The sequence below is a fragment of the Cetorhinus maximus genome, chromosome 3, assembly GCF_964194155.1.
Source record: "Cetorhinus maximus chromosome 3, sCetMax3.hap1.1, whole genome shotgun sequence".
NCBI lineage: Eukaryota > Metazoa > Chordata > Chondrichthyes > Lamniformes > Cetorhinidae > Cetorhinus > Cetorhinus maximus.
This window is the reverse complement of record NC_135881.1, coordinates 187,677,481-187,695,323: the sequence shown is the minus strand read 5'-3', so window position 1 is coordinate 187,695,323 and position 17,843 is coordinate 187,677,481. Positions and strand designations below refer to the sequence as shown.

At 42.6% G+C, this 17,843-nt stretch overlaps 1 protein-coding gene across 2 annotated transcripts in view; it reads right to left on the bottom strand.

Annotated features, from left to right (window-relative positions):
* zdhhc11 (zDHHC palmitoyltransferase 11) overlaps positions 1-17,843 on the bottom strand; it is a 145,854-nt gene that overhangs the window by 26,211 nt on the left and 101,800 nt on the right. For both annotated transcript variants that reach the window (XM_078539449.1, XM_078539448.1), the window contains exons 3-4: positions 12,657-12,835; positions 8,500-8,601 (exon numbers count right to left, since the gene is read on the bottom strand). In XM_078539449.1, coding sequence (XP_078395575.1) covers positions 8,500-8,601; positions 12,657-12,835 — 281 coding nt within the window. The remainder of the gene's footprint in view (positions 1-8,499; positions 8,602-12,656; positions 12,836-17,843) is intronic.

The window sequence follows — 17,843 nt, the reverse complement described above, 5'->3', positions numbered from 1 at the left end:
TTCCCTCTTTTCCTCCATTCTCTTTAGATTATATCCTTTAGTTTCTATTGCCACTCTCTTCCTATCAAAATGTATCACTTTGTACTTTTTCTGCATTAAATTGCATCTTCAATGTGTCTGCCCTTTCCACCAGCCTGTCCAGATCCTCTTGAAGTCCAACACTATTCCCTTAACAGTTCACAATACTTCCAAGTTTTGTGGCATTTGCAAATTTTGAAATTGTACCCCCTACATCCAAGTCTAAGTTATTAATAAGGATCAAGCAAAGTCGTGGTCCTAGTACTGACCTTTGGAGAACCCAAACAGACCAAAAAAACAACCATTCACCATTACTCTCCATTTGCTGTCACTCAGCCAACTTTGTTAGGCCACTTCAGAAGGCGATTAAGAATCAGAGAGGTAAGTTATAGGAAGCAACTTAAAGGAGAGAGGGGGACAGGTTTATAAAGGGAATTCTCTTTTATTCCACAGGTTTCAACTTTGCTATCAAGCCTCTTAATTTGACACTTTCTCAAAAACCTTTTGGAAGGCCATATATATTTTAACTGTATTACCCTCATCAATCCTCTCTGTTACCTCATTGGACAACTCAATCAAGTTAGCTAAACACGATTTGCCTTTAACAAATCTATGCTGGCTTTCCTTAATTAATCTAAACTTGCCCAAGCAACTGTTAATTTTGTCCCTGATTATTGGGCAGAATTTTCTGCCTACCGGGCAGGTCCACCCCAATCTCTGGTGGGCGGGGAGCCGATCCCCGCTGGAGAAGCGGACCCAACCGTCATTTTAAGTGGGCGGGCCAATTAAGGTCCGCCCGGCGGGAAGCGCTATGCACTTCCTGTGCGGGCGGGGGGGGGATTCCCCCGAGAGTGCGCTCTTTCGCGCATGCACACGAAAGAGCGTACATCTCCCTGAGGCTAGGTGCTTCCTCAGGGAGATCGCTGACAGTTGTACAAAGATGAAAAATAAAAAAGTCCTTAACATGTCCCCCTCATGTGACAATGTCACACGAGATGGGACATGTTAATAAATTTCACTAAAACTTTATTAAAGTTTTTTAAACCCTACATGAAACCTCATCCCGCCAGTGGATGAGGTTTCATGTTTTTTCAGAAGCCCGCCGGGGCTCCTGGCCTGCCCGCCAACCTTAAGGTTGGACTGGCCGGTCCTTTAATTGTTTTAATTATCCTGCCAATGGCCTCAATTGGCCATTGACAGGTTGGCGAGCGCACAGCTGATTTCGCTGTGCCCCCGCCTTGCTGAAGATTTAAATGGGGCAGGATGACGTCGGGGGTTCTGCCCAATGTCATCCCACATCATTTTGCGCATCGGCGAGCGGGCCCCGCCCCCTGCTCACCGACAGCAAAATTCAGCCTATTGTTTCTAAAAGTCTTCCCAGCACTGAGGTTAAACTGATGGCCTGTGGTTGCTTTGTTTATCCATACACCGTTTTTTGCATAAGGCTATAACATTTGCAATTCTCCAGTCCTCTGGCATCACCCATGTATCTAAGAAGGATTGGAAGATTATGCCCAGTGCCACTGAAATTTCCACCTTTACTTCCTTGGGTATCCTTGGATGCATCCCATTTGGTCCTGGTGATTTATCAACTTTAAGTACAGCCAGTCTTTCTAGTGCCTCAACTTTATCCATTTTTAGCCCAACCAGTGTCTCACTTACCTCCTCTTTCATTATGACTTGAGCAGCTTGCTCTTCCTCGGTAAAGACAGATGCAAAATGGTCATTTTGTACCTCAGCCAGCCCTCTGCTTCCATGCGTAGGTTTCTTTTTGATCGATAAATGGCCCCGCTCTTCCTCTTACCACCCTTCTACTACTTAGAGGCCTATTGAAGACTTTTAGAATCACTTCCACATTAGTTTCCAGTCTCTTCTCCGATTCCCTCTTTTGCCCCTCTTAAATCCTTTTTTCATTGCCCCTCTGAACTTTCTATATTTAGCCTAGTTCTCATTTGTATTATCAACCCGAGGGAGTGCTAAGTTGTCAAAGGTTTCTTCTATTGGATGTGCCATTAAATAATTGGCTGCTGCATTTCCTTACATTGAAACAATGACTGCAAAGTAGTTAGGATGGGGAACTTCAATTATCCCAATATAAAAGGAATAGTAATAATATAAAAGCTTATAAATGCTTCATCTTACTCTATCTCTAGTGTCATCCAGGGAGCTCTGGCTTTGCTTGTCCTACCTTTTCCCCTCATGGAAACATATCCTGACTGTACCCGAACTATCTCCTCTTTAAAGGATAATCCATTCTTCTGTTATGGTTTTGCCTGCCAACCTTTGGCCAGAATTTTACATTCCATGTGTGGGCTCGGTGGGAGCGAGTGGGGAGCCAACCACCGCCCGTGATTGGCTCTACACCTTGATTTCATGTGGGTGGGCCAATTAAGGCCCACACTGTGTGGATCGTGAGCAGTAGCGCTGAAAACTGCCTGTGTAGGCGGGGGGAGGAGGGAGAGTCGGGTCTAGCGCGCAATTTGCACAAGCATGCAAAAGAGCTGCCTCAGGGAGATTGAAGCATTTTTAAAAAATTACTAATGACACTAAAAATTTAATGAAACATGTCCCCTCATGTGACTGTGCCACATGAGATGGGACATGTTTTTAATGGCAAAAGAAAGTTATTTAATTTGTAAGAGCTTTAGGAAACCTTATCCTGCTCGTGGATGAGGTTTCCTAAAAAATGTAAAGGCCGCTCGGCCTTCTCACCTGCCCACCAACCATAAGGTTGGATGGGCAGTGTAAAATTCAGGTTAATTAGGTCCTTGGTGGCCTTAATAGGCCTTTCAATTATTGGTGGACGTGCAGCCAACTCGGGCACTCGCCCGCCGAATGAAACATCGTGGCAGTGCACGGGGATGTCGGGACGCACACCCGACATCATCGCACGTCATTTTACGTTCCAACATATCGGGTGCACACCCGCACACCGAATGTAAAATTCTGGTCTTTGATTTGAATTTACCAGAAGCAGATTCATTCTCAACCCAATGAAATTGGCCCTCTTCCTCATGAGGCAATGATCACTGTCACCTAAATGTTCCCCTACACACACTTGATTCACTTGAACCACCTCATTCTCAAGAACTAGGTCCAGCAATATCCCCTTTCTTGTTGGACTGGAAACATAAAAATTTCACTTGAACACACTGTAGGAACTTTTGTCTCTCTCTATTTTTTACATTATTACTATAGCTTTTATATTGGGATAATTGAAGTCCCCCATTATAACTTCTCTGCTGTCAATGTTTTAATGTAAAGAAATGTAGCAGCCAATTGTCTAATGGCACATCTAAAAGACAAAACCTCCAACAGTGTAGCACTCCCTCAGTACTGTGCTGGAGTGTATCCCTGGCATACGTGCTCAAATCTCTTTAGTGATGATCGAACCCACAACCATGTGATACAGAGGCAAGTGTGCAAAGGCTGACAATTTGACACTGAGAGCGCCAAATGATAATTATAATACAACACATTGATCCCACACACCTCATTTCTACTTTTAAAAAATGACATGAAACACAGGATGCCAGTAAAACAAAAAAAAGATCGAGGATTCTGGTGTGGTAATCACTACCTTACTTCAAAGAATAAGCTACACAATGAGAGCTTAAATACCGACATTGAGCTACATAAAGTGGTACTAGAACAAGTAACCAAAAGCTTGGTGAAAGAGATAGATTTTAAGGAGCGACATAAAGCAGGAGGCAGAGGTAGAGAAAAGGAAAGGTTTATTGAGGGATTTCCAGAGCTTATTGCTGAGGCAGCAATAGGAATGGGTGTCAATTGTGGAGCAATGAAAATCAGGGACGTGCAAGAGACCAGAATTGGAAGAGCCATAGGAATCCTGAAGGGTTGCAGGGATGGAGGAGGTTAAAGGTAGGGACACATTCCCAGAGGTTTATCACATGAGCTTCTGCCTCTGACCACCATGTCTCCACACATACCCAATGGTCACTCAACATGTCTATGCTCGGAGTGCAGCACCTTACCTTACCATACCAACTGGAAAGTGAATACACTCTTCATGATCCAATTGGATGATTCTTAACTGTAACAGCCCTTTATCCCATTTCAAATACTTTTGGAACTAATTGACAAAAGTGTTCAAAGAATTATTTTTTTTTTAAAAAAGCACTTCTTAAATTACCCTCGTGATTTGTCTCCTGGATTGTTCGTTGCAGTTCTATGGAGATCAATCTTTAATTTCTAAACTTTAGGGCAACACTGGACGATTGGCAACATGAGGTTGAGGCCATGGTGGAAATTGAAATCAAGGTGTTATCAGATCAGGACCCAATGTCGGACAGTGAGTACAGGGGTGATTGGTGACAGGGACTTGGTGTTGCGAGTTAGGATACAGGAAAGAATTTTTTGATGACCTGAATTTTACGGAGAGTGGAAGTGTTGTAATGTGCCTTTAAAGGATAGCCACATGCCATCACTAGAAGGGAAGTATGTCATGTGATCCAGCCTCAATTATACTTTGGCCTGTGAACAGAACATAGCGCACTCAGCTCTGCTGCTGATGTCTTCAAAGCTTTTCTGTACACTCACCATGCTGGGATTTCAACACCCTCTGATGCTACAAACTCGTTGTGGTCTGACCAAATCATCAAGGGTCATGAAACACGATCTGAGGCTGTTCACCATATGGTACCTGTACTGATTCATGCTGCCACACTGTTTGATCACTGATGAACACCATGTTGTGTTTTTGTAATGATATAAAGTTATCAATCACTCATAAGGGGTTGTGTAAACACATTATGGGTTCATTTATTTAAACTAGGCACATGAGAGCATATAGACATGGATAGAAAGCTTGAAGACATCAACAGCAGAGCTGTGTGCGCTGCGTTCTGCTCAAAGGCCAAAGTGAAACAGGCTGGGTCACATGACACATTTCCCTTCTAATAATGGCATGCGGCTGTCCCTTAACGCCACATTACAATCGAAAGGCAGCAAGGGGAGCTTTGGAATCATTGCATCTAGAGGTAACAATAGTATGGATGAAGTTTCAGCAACAGATGAACTAATACAAAGGCAGAGATGGGAAAAGGCAGGTTTGGTGATGGGTATGGTCACTTAAGTGTGGTATGCTTGTTTACATTAAAAAAAATTTTTTTTAATGTATTCACGGGATGTGGGCTTCGCTGGCTGGGCCAGCATTTGTTGCCCATCCCTAGTTGCCCTTGAGAAGGTGATGGTGAGCTGCCTTCTTGAACCACTGCAGTCCATGTGGTGTAGGTACACCCACAGTGCTGTTAGGAAGGGAGTTCCCGGATTTTGTCACAGCGACAGTGAAGGGACACTTTAAGACAAAATGATGGCACCAAAGATTAAAGGCTCTAATGGAAAATGCTGTGGTACAATTGCTGAGGGAAAGGAACTATAAAAAATTATCCAAGTGTTTTTAACTGGCTCAAAGCAAATAGTTGTTACCCAGCAAGCCTCAGTAAACACAGTCTGACCTGTAAATAAGCATTCCATTGCTACCTTGGCAACTGTTCCATTTAAACTGAATTGTTTGTACCTTCTTTACCCTGGCCCTGCTATGCAGTTAACCATTAACTACATCTGAGTCGCAACTAAGGCACAACGATAATGCTTACAGCACCATTCTGAAACTACCCTGTTACTAGATTAAGTTCATGCCAGAAGCCTAATTAGAGAACTAGTTACTTTCAAATCAGTTATAAATAACTACCACTCAATCATGACACAAGATCTTTTCTTTGAAAAAGCTGTTTACAAGAACGATTATTCAGATTAGATTCACTGCAAGGTAAAAGATTAAATATTATACAGGTGGGACTAAAGATTAGCTCTTTTAAAAGATATTCTAAATACAATAGCCTCCTACCTTCACTGAGCAAGTGATCACAAACTTTTCAGAATATTCGTCTTGCCCCTCATTACTACAGATTTATGTAAAGCTTCTCACAACCCCTTGGGATAACATTTAATTTTTTTACAAGCTCTCTTCCCCTCCCCTCAAAAAAAATAACAGAATTCACAGTGCACCAAGCAATTTCCAAGTTATGTGTAAGAAACATTCTCTTCACCACTTCATTGAGATCCTTTAAGGGCAGATTGCCCAGGCACTGTACCAGTCTTGCAGCTATGTCCACCGGGAAAGGCTAAACAGGCTGGGCCTCTTTTCTTTAAAAAAGGGAAGACTGAGGGGTGACCTGATAGGAGGTTGTTAAAATTATGAAGGGCTTGATAGGGTAGACAGCCGAAGATGTTACACTTGTGGGAATCCAAAACGAGGGACCATCAAAGATAAGATAGTCACTAATAAATCCAAACAAAATGGAGAAGAAGCTTCTTTACAAAGGGCAGTTAGAATGTGCAACTCGCTACCACAAGTAGCTGAGACAAATAGCACGGATGCATTTGAGGAGAAGCTTGGTAAGGACCAGGAGGAAGAAAGGAATAGAAAGATCTGCTGATATGGTTAGATGAAGTAGAGTGAGAGGAGACCGATGAGGAGCATGAAGATTTGCACAGCCCTGTTGAGCTGAAAGGCTCATTTTTCTGCTGTGAGCACTATGCAATCCTATGTATAGCCCAGATTATCTACAAAATACATAAGAAAGTCCCAGTAGCATTGCTCCCTATTTGCATACATAAATTTCGATTTACTCAGAATAAACAGTCACGCTCCAACAAGTTGGTTAATTATTATCTGCTTCTTAGCAACACACTATACTTGAGAAGTTAAATTGCCTTTTTTGCAGATACTGATTATATTTCATTTTGATTCAGATTTCCAACATTTGCAGTTTTGTTTGCCTTCTTTTTAAAAACTATTTAACATAATTAGTAAATGTCAGATACCGAAAACAACAGTCATATTCTAATAACTTGGTAATATAGACTAAGTCGGATGAAGAAAACTAGTTTCACCAGTTAAAATGCTGCATTAATAGAATGAGATATGCAATAGAATTGTAATTATATTCTCACTCCATGAAGCATATGGCCAGTTTAATAATTCAAACACATACCAGCTTAGCTCAGGGGTAGCTCTCTCACCTCTGAGTTAGAAGGCTGTGAGTTCAAGCTTCACTGCTAGACTTTTGTACATAGTCTAGGCTGACACTTCAGTGCAGTAGTGAGGGAGTACTGCACTGTCAGAGGTGCTGTTTTTCAGATGAGACATTAAACCATGCCAGTCTTTATAGGTGGATATCAAAATCCCATGGCCACTATTCAAAGAAGAACAGGGGACTTATTCCTGGCAAACAAGTATCCTTCAACCAATACCAAAAAAAGAGATTATCTGGTCATTTATTTCATTGCGGTTTGCAGGACTTGCTGTGTAGAAATTGGCTGCTGTATTCCATACATTACAACAGTGCCTTCATTTCAAAAGCATTGTATTGGCTGTAGAGCATGTTGGGATACCCTGAGGTTATGAAAGCTATTTTATGAAAGCAAGTATTTCTTTTCCTTTTTAATACCAATGCTGTTCAAAAATGTAACGGCCCAGAATTTTGCAGACATTGACGAAGTGATGGTGCTCGCCACTGGCCTTGAAGAAAGCTGCCCACAAAGATCTAGTGATCTCTGTGGCATAATTTCCCCTTTTCCAACATTAGTTTGAATCTGGCATCAAATGGATTACCAGGCTCCCAGCACAGTGATATCATCAATCAGGGCGTACAGCCAATCACATTGAAGCATTCTCACAGGCAGCAAAATACAATGACAATCCTTCACTTTTATTTACATTTTATAGAGAGCAAAATAAATGATGGTGATATATGGAATTAAGGAAGATGTTAAAAGATCATAAACTTTGAAATATATACTTTAAAAATGTGAATTTTATTATAGTTTGACATTACACAAATATAAAAATTGGTTTCCAGGGCTGGAGAGGTTTTTCAGCAGTGATTACGAACCTAACATGCCATTAACAAGGTGCAAACTTCAAGTGTTTCTACAGTGACATCAATGGGAACATTTTCTTCAGTTCAGTGATTTCTATTTGAATGCAGACTGGGTGGACTTCAGCAGTGCACTATGGATAAGCATAGAATGGGAGGATACGGACAGCTCTTTCAGAGCTAGCAAGAGGCAAAATGGATCAGACGGCCTCCTTCCACACTGTAAAATTTTAGAAATTATGGAATTTTATGTGTTGCAGGCTAGTGGGATAAGATTTGAGGGGCTGAGTGGCCTCATCTCAGTCTTGACTTTCTTCATGTAATAATCACTGACAGCAACTTCTGGATTTCTGCTTTTAACTGCACACATGCAAACTCTAGCAGTTGCTGTCAGTTTCAGAAGAGTAATGATGACAAATGCCAACAGTTTTTCCTACCACAAAATGCAGGCCAATAAAAATGTCAGTGCTTTCACTTGTTAATCATCTGCTTGCTCCTTCTGTTAGTTAATTAACCACTTCTAAAAAAAAAAAATCTGAAGAGTTGGAAGTAAATTCACAAATGCCACGTAACTGACCAGTAGTTTCGTCCTCCGACACAGTTGTTCAGCCACTTGCAATGATGATCAAAATCAGAAACGCATTTGTTACAAGTGCTGCAGTGTTTGGCTTTCACTCCCCTGAAAAGAGAAAGCAAAACAGAAAAGATTCATTCAGCACACATGGCTGCTCAGAATATCCTTTGCCAGTGAGGGAAGACCCCGCTTACCTTATATTGGAACAGTGGTTAGGAAAAACCCTTTTTTTCAAAGCGAGGAAAGTTTGGAAAAGTCTGCTTGAAGGGGCTTTTAAAAGGCGAAAGCATTGGAGGTTATAACGGGGAAGTATTTGCTTCTTTTATCATGCCATCTGCTGAATTACAAGTGTACCTTTGAGTACATTAAGAACTGAAGGTTTCAAACTGGATCTAGCAAGTGGATTTCCCATATGGCTATAATAATCCAGGCTCTTTCAATTAGGAAAAACAAGGTTAAAAGGGCATCTGACAGGGGATGTTAACAATTACGCAGGGCTGCAGATAAATAGCGACCAACTATGTGATGAGTCAGTACTAGAGGGCAGAAGTTTAAAATGATCAAAAGAACAAAAGGAGGTGAGGAGAAATTTCTAACAGAGAACAGGTTGGACATATGGAATACCATAATGGAAAGGGAAGCAGCACCTACAAATAGCTTTTAAAAGGCAAGCACATTAATAATTTGAAAAGGATAAATTTAAAATGAAAGGGCAGAGTAATGGGAGGGTATAGACAGCTCTTTCAGAGCTAGCAATAGGCAAAATGGATCAGATGGCCTCCTTCCACACTAAAATTTTATAAACTATGGAATTTTATTTGTTGCAGGCTAGTGGGGTAAGATTTGAGGGGCTGAGTGGCCTCATCTCAGCCTTGAATTTCTTTGTGTAATGCACTGACTGGAATGCCAATCCCCAAAACTGTATTAATTGCAAACCTTCAGGCCTTGTGGCATTTTTTAACAGGTTTTCAACTACATTTATAACTGATTTATCACTGGTAGCTTCAGCACTCCCAGTCTTAGGAGGGGGCGGGGTGGGAGAAATCACACAGGGCTTTTAAATCTCAGTCACTGCTCAGTGTCTCATGCTGGAAATTACAGGTGCATGGCTTTTGTTGCATTCAGGCTCAAACTTGGCTGTGGATTGCTTAGAATTTACAGCACAGAAATAGGCCATTTGGCTCAACTGGTTTGTGCTGGCGTTGATGCTCCAAACAAGCTGCTTTCCAACCTACTTCATTTCACTGGATCAACATATTCCTTTCTCCCTTACAGAGATTTAAGGGGAAGCTAGAAACCTATCTATACTAGTTCCCACAACTACTCCCTGTGGTAGCAAGCTCCAGATGTTAACCACATTCTGTGACAAGAACTTTCTCCCGAATTTCTTATTGAATTTATTTAGTCACAAGCTTATATTTAAGGATTCTAATTTTAGTTTCCTCACCAGTGGAAACATCTTCCCAGGGCTGGATTTTATGCCACCACTTGCCCTCACCATGCCGTTGGTGTATTTGAAGTTGGTGGGGGGGGCGGGGGACTCAAAATGAAACAGGTAGCTTTCCCACCACCTTCCTGCCCACCCCCAACCTGTCTCCCACTTACTGTGGGCGGGGAAGGTGTCAGGCAGCCCGTCCTCCCTTAGGCCCACTGAGACCCCTTTGGTCACTTAAAGGATCATTTCACTTCTGGCGCTGCTATTTTGCCCACGGCAGGGGATGGCCGAGGCAAGGCGGGCTGGGCTGCTGTCGGCAGGAAGTGGGGGGCACCTCCTTTGGCAGGGTTGCCTGTGCCTATCGGGGGGCACCCCTTGCCCAATATGGAAACCCCCTTCAACTTCCTGGCCTCTCAAACCCAGATCCCGCCCCCACCCTCCTCCTAACTTCTCGCTGGTGTCTGCAAGCCAGGCTTGTCCAAAACCCCAGGATTACCTTGAATTCCAGGGTCCATCATGTCTTCTACCTCAGGAAATGGCTGTAGTCCCAGCATTGGCCACCGATTGATCCTAGTGCTGCTGGGACTACAGAGCTGCTGGCCAATCTCTAGGATGGGGCAGCCTCCCAGATGGGGGCGGTAGTCCCACTCTGAAGCAATTAAGGCTATCCCCTGAAACATTGCTGTGGGGCACTTGGCACAGGTGGGCGGGCCAGTGACCGACTTATCAGTCGGAAGGGCGGGGAATACGGCGCTCTGTAAAATCCAGCCCCCTATGTCTACCCTACCAAATGCCTTCACAATTTTAAAGACCTCTAACAGGTCATCCCTTAGCCTTCTTGTTTCTAGGGGGTAAGAGTCCCAGCATGTTCAGATTTTTCCTATAGTTATAATCTCTCAGCTCTGGTATCATTCTTGTAAATCATTTTTGCATTTTCTCCTCTGCCTCTAGGACCTCTTTGTAATATGGTGACCAGAACTGGGTTCCAAGCATGGTCTATCCAAGGTCCTGAACAAGTTTAACATAACTTGCTTGCTTTTCAATTCTAATCTTTATCTAGAAGTGAACCCCAGTGCTTAGTTTGCAATTTTAAGTCCTCCATGCTCAAGTAGTCTGCCTAACTTACTATTAAGGCTCACACTTGTGTCTGGTGCTGGAACTTCTGCAAGCCATAGTGACCTCTGGGGATAGAGGAAAGAAAATTTGAAATGTTTAATTTAATGCACATATTTCACCCCCATCCCGAAAGGGGGTGGAATTTAATGCCCTTCCCCGAAGTGAGTTTGGAGGCAGGGTGACATTTAATTGGGCAGGAGAGTGGTGCCCCTGCCACCTTCCCCACCAATTAAGTCTGGATCAGGAACGTTTGTGGACTGCCTCCTACCCCACTGCCAACTGAGGCCTTTAAGTGGGCAATTAATACCCACTTAAGGGCCTCATCTCACTGTCACTGGTATTCACTTCCTGTCAGGTTTGCTTGCCCGCTGGGAGGAGGGGCCTCTTTCAAAGGCCTGATCAAGGGACCCTGCATCGGGAAGCGAAGGCTGCTAACGGTCACCTCCCTCCCCTTGCTGCTGATCTTCTACCCCCGCATCCCCACCTCATGACCTCCAACCTGTCCTCACTCACCTTTGGCTTGGGGTCTCTAGGGATCCTGGGCCTCTGGCGGGTGCATTACAGGCAGCTGCCACCACTCCTTCTGGCGCTGTCTGTAATGTACAGCTTGCCAGCCTCTGATTGGTTGACAGCTCTAGGGAGTGGGATTTCCAGCCCAGAGTCCTTGATTCTGGGGAAGGCCCACCACTGTCCGCTTAGGTGCCTGACTGGACAGGCCTTCCTGAAAGGAGGTGACTTGTTGGCTCTCCAGCTGGCAAGTGAGACCCCCTGTCACCTGCCCATGGTGTTAGGAGAGTGCAAAAATTTAAAGAATATGTTTCGTAGGAATCTTTTACAAAGGTGTTCTGAGATAGAGTCAAACGAGAAAACAGTTTCAGAATGGCTGTCAGAACCTTTTGGCTACTTTTAAAAGACTACCTGTACTAAAAACAGAAAGCATTTGGAGTTCCAGTAACTAAAGGATAGATAGATTTAAAGTAATTGGCAATAGCGCCATAATGGAGATGAATAAGTGAAGAAAAAGTTATATGATATGGTATTTTGATTTGGAAAGCACTGCCTGAAACAATAGTGAAAGTAGATTCAATAGTAAATTTTATATTGACCATCACAACATATCAGGACATATATGATTCTAAATGATGTTGCAAAATAAAATCCACCTTTTAACACCGTGAAACTAGGCAGTATCAGCAGGCAATTTGGCCGCTGGCCGGCACCACAGGCCAGTCTGTTCCCTCCGCAAGTTATGTCCACATGTGCAAATATTTGGAAGGGGGGGGTGGTGGGGAGATATTAAGTAAACCCATAAATGAAGACAGAGGCTGATTTCCCCCAGCCTTCGCCTACCCCTAACCCCAAATTGCTGAAGCCAATTCTCAGGCTCCATCTACCACCTTGAGTTAAGTTGACCTGACTCAACAAAGACCAAAGCCTTGGAGCCTTCTTGTCTATATGGCTCATTGGGCAGTGTAGAGAGCATTTGTTATGGGTGTGGGAATAATCCCTGCCCCTCTTGTTACTCAGTACTAAAAGTGCCGAGACTCATTTGGAATAGAATGTGTCAGCTCATGAACCCTTTATAATGTTTAACCAGGCTGATACATACACTTCCACTTCACACAGGTAGCAGTGCTGGTTCTGGATGACATGGGGATGCTTGGCTCGATCAAGTGTTGGCATAGGAGCATTGTAGTTTTTTCTGGTACGAACACTGTTGTCTGCTGGGTCAATGGAGACAGCAACCAGGTGGACAATGAAATGATACACAAACAACAGGCCAATTATCTGAATCCACTGGTGTTAAGGGATAAACCTAGACTTAGGAAGTAAAGGAAATTAAAACAAGTTGACACGACTCATACCTTTAGTTCAGGACTGTACACAGGAATCGAGACTGAACAATTGGTTCGCTGTTTGAAGGGAAATGAGAGAATGTGGCTGGAAATCCGATGCAATCCCATGCAAATGGCAACAAACTTCACCTTGCTGTCCTCCTTGACCCTCAAGTAGAAAGCATGACAACAGTCTGGGACAGGCTAGGAAGACCAGTTGGTTGCTTCCTGTCCAACATTCTAGGACATACAAAAATGAAAACTCTCTCTTTTTCACAGGCTAATTCAGACCCTGGTGCAGTAAAATAAAACATGAAACACACAACTGGTTTGTTGTTGCCAATAGATTACAGCTTTGATATAGGTCAGCCAGGGGGTCTCACAGAGCCAGAAGCTTATAAGCAGAATTTTACGTTCTGCAGGTGGGCACGCGCCTGACCTGGACGGGCATAAAATCAGGCAAGATGACGCCAGGCAAGCGTCTCTACATCATCGCACACTTGCGCGATATTTCACTCTGCGGGTGCAAACGGCAGTCAGAAGCGCGCCTGCCCAGCATTTAAGTCAGCAATTAAGCCCATTAACGGCGCAATTGTCAGCGATTATTAGTGGCCTGTCCAAGCTTACGGTTGGCGGAAGGGCCAATCAGCCAGGCGGTCTTTACATTTTTGATGAAACCTCATCCAAGGGCAGGATGAAATCTCCTTTAGGAAACAAAATAAAAAGAAATATCTGGGGACAGCATTTTTTAAATGAGGTATGCTTTCAGGTGCTTGATTGTGCTGCATGGGCATCTTTTGCAGCCTTTTTGTGTTTTATTATTTGGAGGTCTGCAGCTCCTGAGGCAGCTGTCTGCCTTCAGGAAGCTCAGTGGAAGCACTCACCCGCGACGACATTCGTCACCCGCCCTCTTCCCACCCCCACACCAGCAGCGCTGAGCTTTTCAGTGTGCGTTTCATGCTGGCTGGCCATTAATTCCCACTTGATGTGGGAAATATTCAAGCCTATGGGTTCAAGTCCCAATCCAGTGATTTGCAGTAATCTAAGCACTTCAGCACACTGCTGAGGGAGTGCTGCACTGTCAGAGGTGCTGTTTTCATTTGCAAAGTTAAAGCAGGGCATTGTCTGCCTTCTCGGGTGATAAAGGATCTATGGCATTATTTTGAAGAAGAGCAGGGGATTATCTCCAGTGTCCTGGCCAACATTTATTCCTCAATTAACATCACTAAAACAGATTATCTTATCTTTATCAAGTTGCTGTTTGTGTGAGCTTGCTCTGTGTGTGAGAATTGGCTGCCACGCTTCATATGTTACAATAGCGACCACAATTCAAAGTTATTTTGAAGTGCCTTGGGATCCCCAGGGTCAGGATAGGTGCTACATCTTCTATCTTTAATAAAACACCACTTTATTTTCCATTGGATTCTAAGGTTACCTTGACTTCATTGTTGCAGTCTGACAAAGAACAGTGACAGGTCCTTACACTGTGGTAAACTATGTTTGTATTGTGAGATTTACAGATGTTAAGAAAGTAGATACTTGGCTTGTAAATCATTTTTCTTTCATAATATCCCTTGTATTTGGTGAGTGGTTGAAGTTGCTGCATCTGAAACTTTGTATACCATTGGTTTCCAAGAGGATTTTCTCCTTCAACTTCTCTATTATTAATTCCACAGTAAACATTTTCACTGGGAGACAACAGAGTTTCAAAAGCCTATTTATTTAACCAGAAGACAGATCTGTTGAATATTGAGCACATGCCTTATGCTTTTAACTCCTTCCTCAGTTGGTCTACTGGAACTCATGCTATACAGTCGACATCAATATGTCAAGTTGGTCGTTGCTCAGTGATAACACTCGCCCCTCTGAGCCAGAAGGTTGTGGGTTCAACTCCCACTCAAGGGGTTTAAGCACATGCTTTGACTGACACTCCAATTCGGAACTGAAGGAGGTGCTATCTTTCAGATGACACCATTAAACCGCGGCCCCATTTGCTCTCGACTGGGCATAAAAGGTCTCATTGTCTTATTTTATTGATGAGCAGGGGAGTTATACTGACATTCTGGCCAACATTTATCCCTCAGACAAGCACTAAAAACAGACTAATTAACCTGTTACTATATTACTGTTTGTGGGGCCTTGCTGCATTGCACAAATTGGCTGCTGTATTGCCTACATTACAACTATGACTTCACTTCAATGACTGTGATGGGCTTTAAAACAATCTAGAATTTATTGTGCAGGGGACAAACAGGTTGTGCATAAGCAGTGGTTCCTTTAAGATGTGCACAAACAGGATATTCTTAAAGGGACTGCACAGTGCAACAAATGCACCTCACAGAGCAAAGGAAAATTAGAGGGAACATTGGACTTGAAGCCACAACTCACTGACTCAGAGGTGAAAGTGCTATACGAAACTATGACTGACACTTTCAAACAATATACCTTTCTCCTGGCCTCAGAAGAGTGACTTCAGCTGGAGCAGTACCATTTCCCACCCAGTCACTTTTGGGTGTTTGTCTTATGATTTCTAGTTTTGTGCCCTAAAGACTCACATAAGAATAGGAGCGGGCCATTCAGCCCATTGACCCTGCTTCACTATTCAGTTAGATCATGGCTGACCTGTATCTGAACTCCATTAAATCAATACCCCTTGACATCTTCAACCAACATCTATCTATCTCAGTTTTGAAATCTTCAATTGGTCCCCAGTATTTTGGAGAAAGAAAGTTTCAGATTTCCACTACCCATTGCATGAAAATTTAATTCCTTATGTTACCCCTCAATGGCCTAGCTCTTATTTCAAAATGGTTGCCTCCACCAGCCCAGATTTGTTTCGGATTCCCACCACCAGAGAAAACAGTTTCTCTATATTGACCCTTTCATTTTCCCAAACTCATTTCACTTTGAATTTACCTGACAGGCAGAGAGACAAGATTCTCATCATGGCAAGGTGGACGAGGCTAATTTTGAGCCATGGGTAGAGGTTTTGGAGTGGGGTGGGGGGCAATGGGTAGTGGTGGTGCACTGAAGTTGCTGTGGGGATTTAAGGGATATCATCTTTCTAACCTACCATGGCAACTATTCACAATACAGCTAGGCAACCTGCTTTTATTATTGTGTCTGTGGGACTTTTATTATTAAAAAATGTAGCATTAAAATATGGTTAAATGTAATGAACCTTCTAATTTATTGTTATTCATTCTTACATAGTAAATATTAATCCATGTTCTAGTGAAAGGAATTAGTCCATTTCCTGGGAATATTTGATTTTCCATTTGAATATTCTTCTCCAGCCCCCTTTGGCTGTTGTACTGAGAAACCTGAATGATTTTGAGCACAAACATAAATACGAGATAGTCACCAACAGATCAAATAAGGGAATGAGGAGGAATTACAGAGGTGAGAATGTGGAGTTCACAGCCACGTGGAGTGGTTGAAGCCAGGGGTCAAAACTTTTTTTTTGAGGGCTACTTTTTGATTGATGGGAGCTATTTCTTAGGTTTCAGGGGCTCCTTTTTCATATTCACTAACTCCTTTATTAGGTGATGCAGCCACATCATAACATTACCTTCAGTGTTTGGCTGAACTTTTTTTTTTAGGGTTTCCTTCTTAAATAGATAAGGTAGCACAAGTGCCAAAGACTGTATATATATTATTAATTATTTTATTCTTCAAGCACTTGGAAGCAGATTCAATAGAAACCTTCAAAATGGTATGGAATAAATATTTGAAGGGCTAAAGAGCATGGGAATAGAACTAATTGGATAACTCTGAGTTGGTATAGACACAATGGGCCAAAAGGTCTCCTTCTGTGATGTAGGATTTTATGAAATGGTTACAAATCTGGTCCAGTTCAAAATTGTTTTTAAAATGTTCATGACCGGTTGGAAGGCGTTTTTCAACCATGCAACTTTTATCTTTGGCTATGTCAGTGAGATTCAGACAAGATGTGTAGCATGTTTAGCATATTAAAAGAGATGCATAAATGAACAGCACAAAACTTGAAATGCTCACTGAAAATTAACTGCTTCATATAATAGATTCAGTCTCTCTGCTTTAGGTCAACTTTCTATCATTACTAATGACCATCCCTGTTAGAGAGTCATGCTAACTCACTAAGGGTCTTGCGAAAGGTTCAGATGAAGCCTTCTTCCACAGTTTCTAGGAAACAAAGTACTAACCATCAATACATCCTTCCTGCCTTTTTTTTTTAAAAGCATTATTTACATAGAATCACACAGTACAGGAAAAGGCCATTTGGCCCATCGTGTCTGTGCCAACTCTTTGAATAAGCTATTCTCACCCCTTCCCCCGCCCCCTCAGTCATTACCTGGTAGTCCTGCAAATTTTTCCTGCAAATATAAAACACCTTTTACATGACAAATGGTTGGAATGCACTGCGTGACAGGGTGGTGAGAAAAGATTCAATAGTAGCTTTCAAAAAAGAATTGGATAAATCCTTGAAGGAGAAAAAACATGTAGGGATATTGGGAAACCATGGGTGAGCGGGACTAACTGAATTACACTCTGAAAGCTGAATGGCCTCCTTCTGAGCTATGCCATTCTATGACTCTATGATAAAAGGTAGAAATGGCATTTCCCTGTTGGCTGATATTAGATCGTGGGACAAAACAGCTTCAGTCTTTTCCTTTCTATACTATAGATTGACTGCCTATCGCTGGATACTTTGCACCACCACTAATGACTGTCCATGTAGATACTTCACTTCACCATGGAAAACAAATCCAAATCATACATCAATAAATCACGATTACATCTTTAAGTGTATGCCAAAATTATACAAATATTGTCACTGAGCTCCAGCCTCAAAATTGCATCCTTGAGTGCTTGCTACATTAAAAATTAATGGTGTGACTTTGTTAGATACAATGTCACAGCCAACATTTGCAATGAATAATCCTGGCATTGTAAAGGATCATTGCTATGTAGCTAACAGC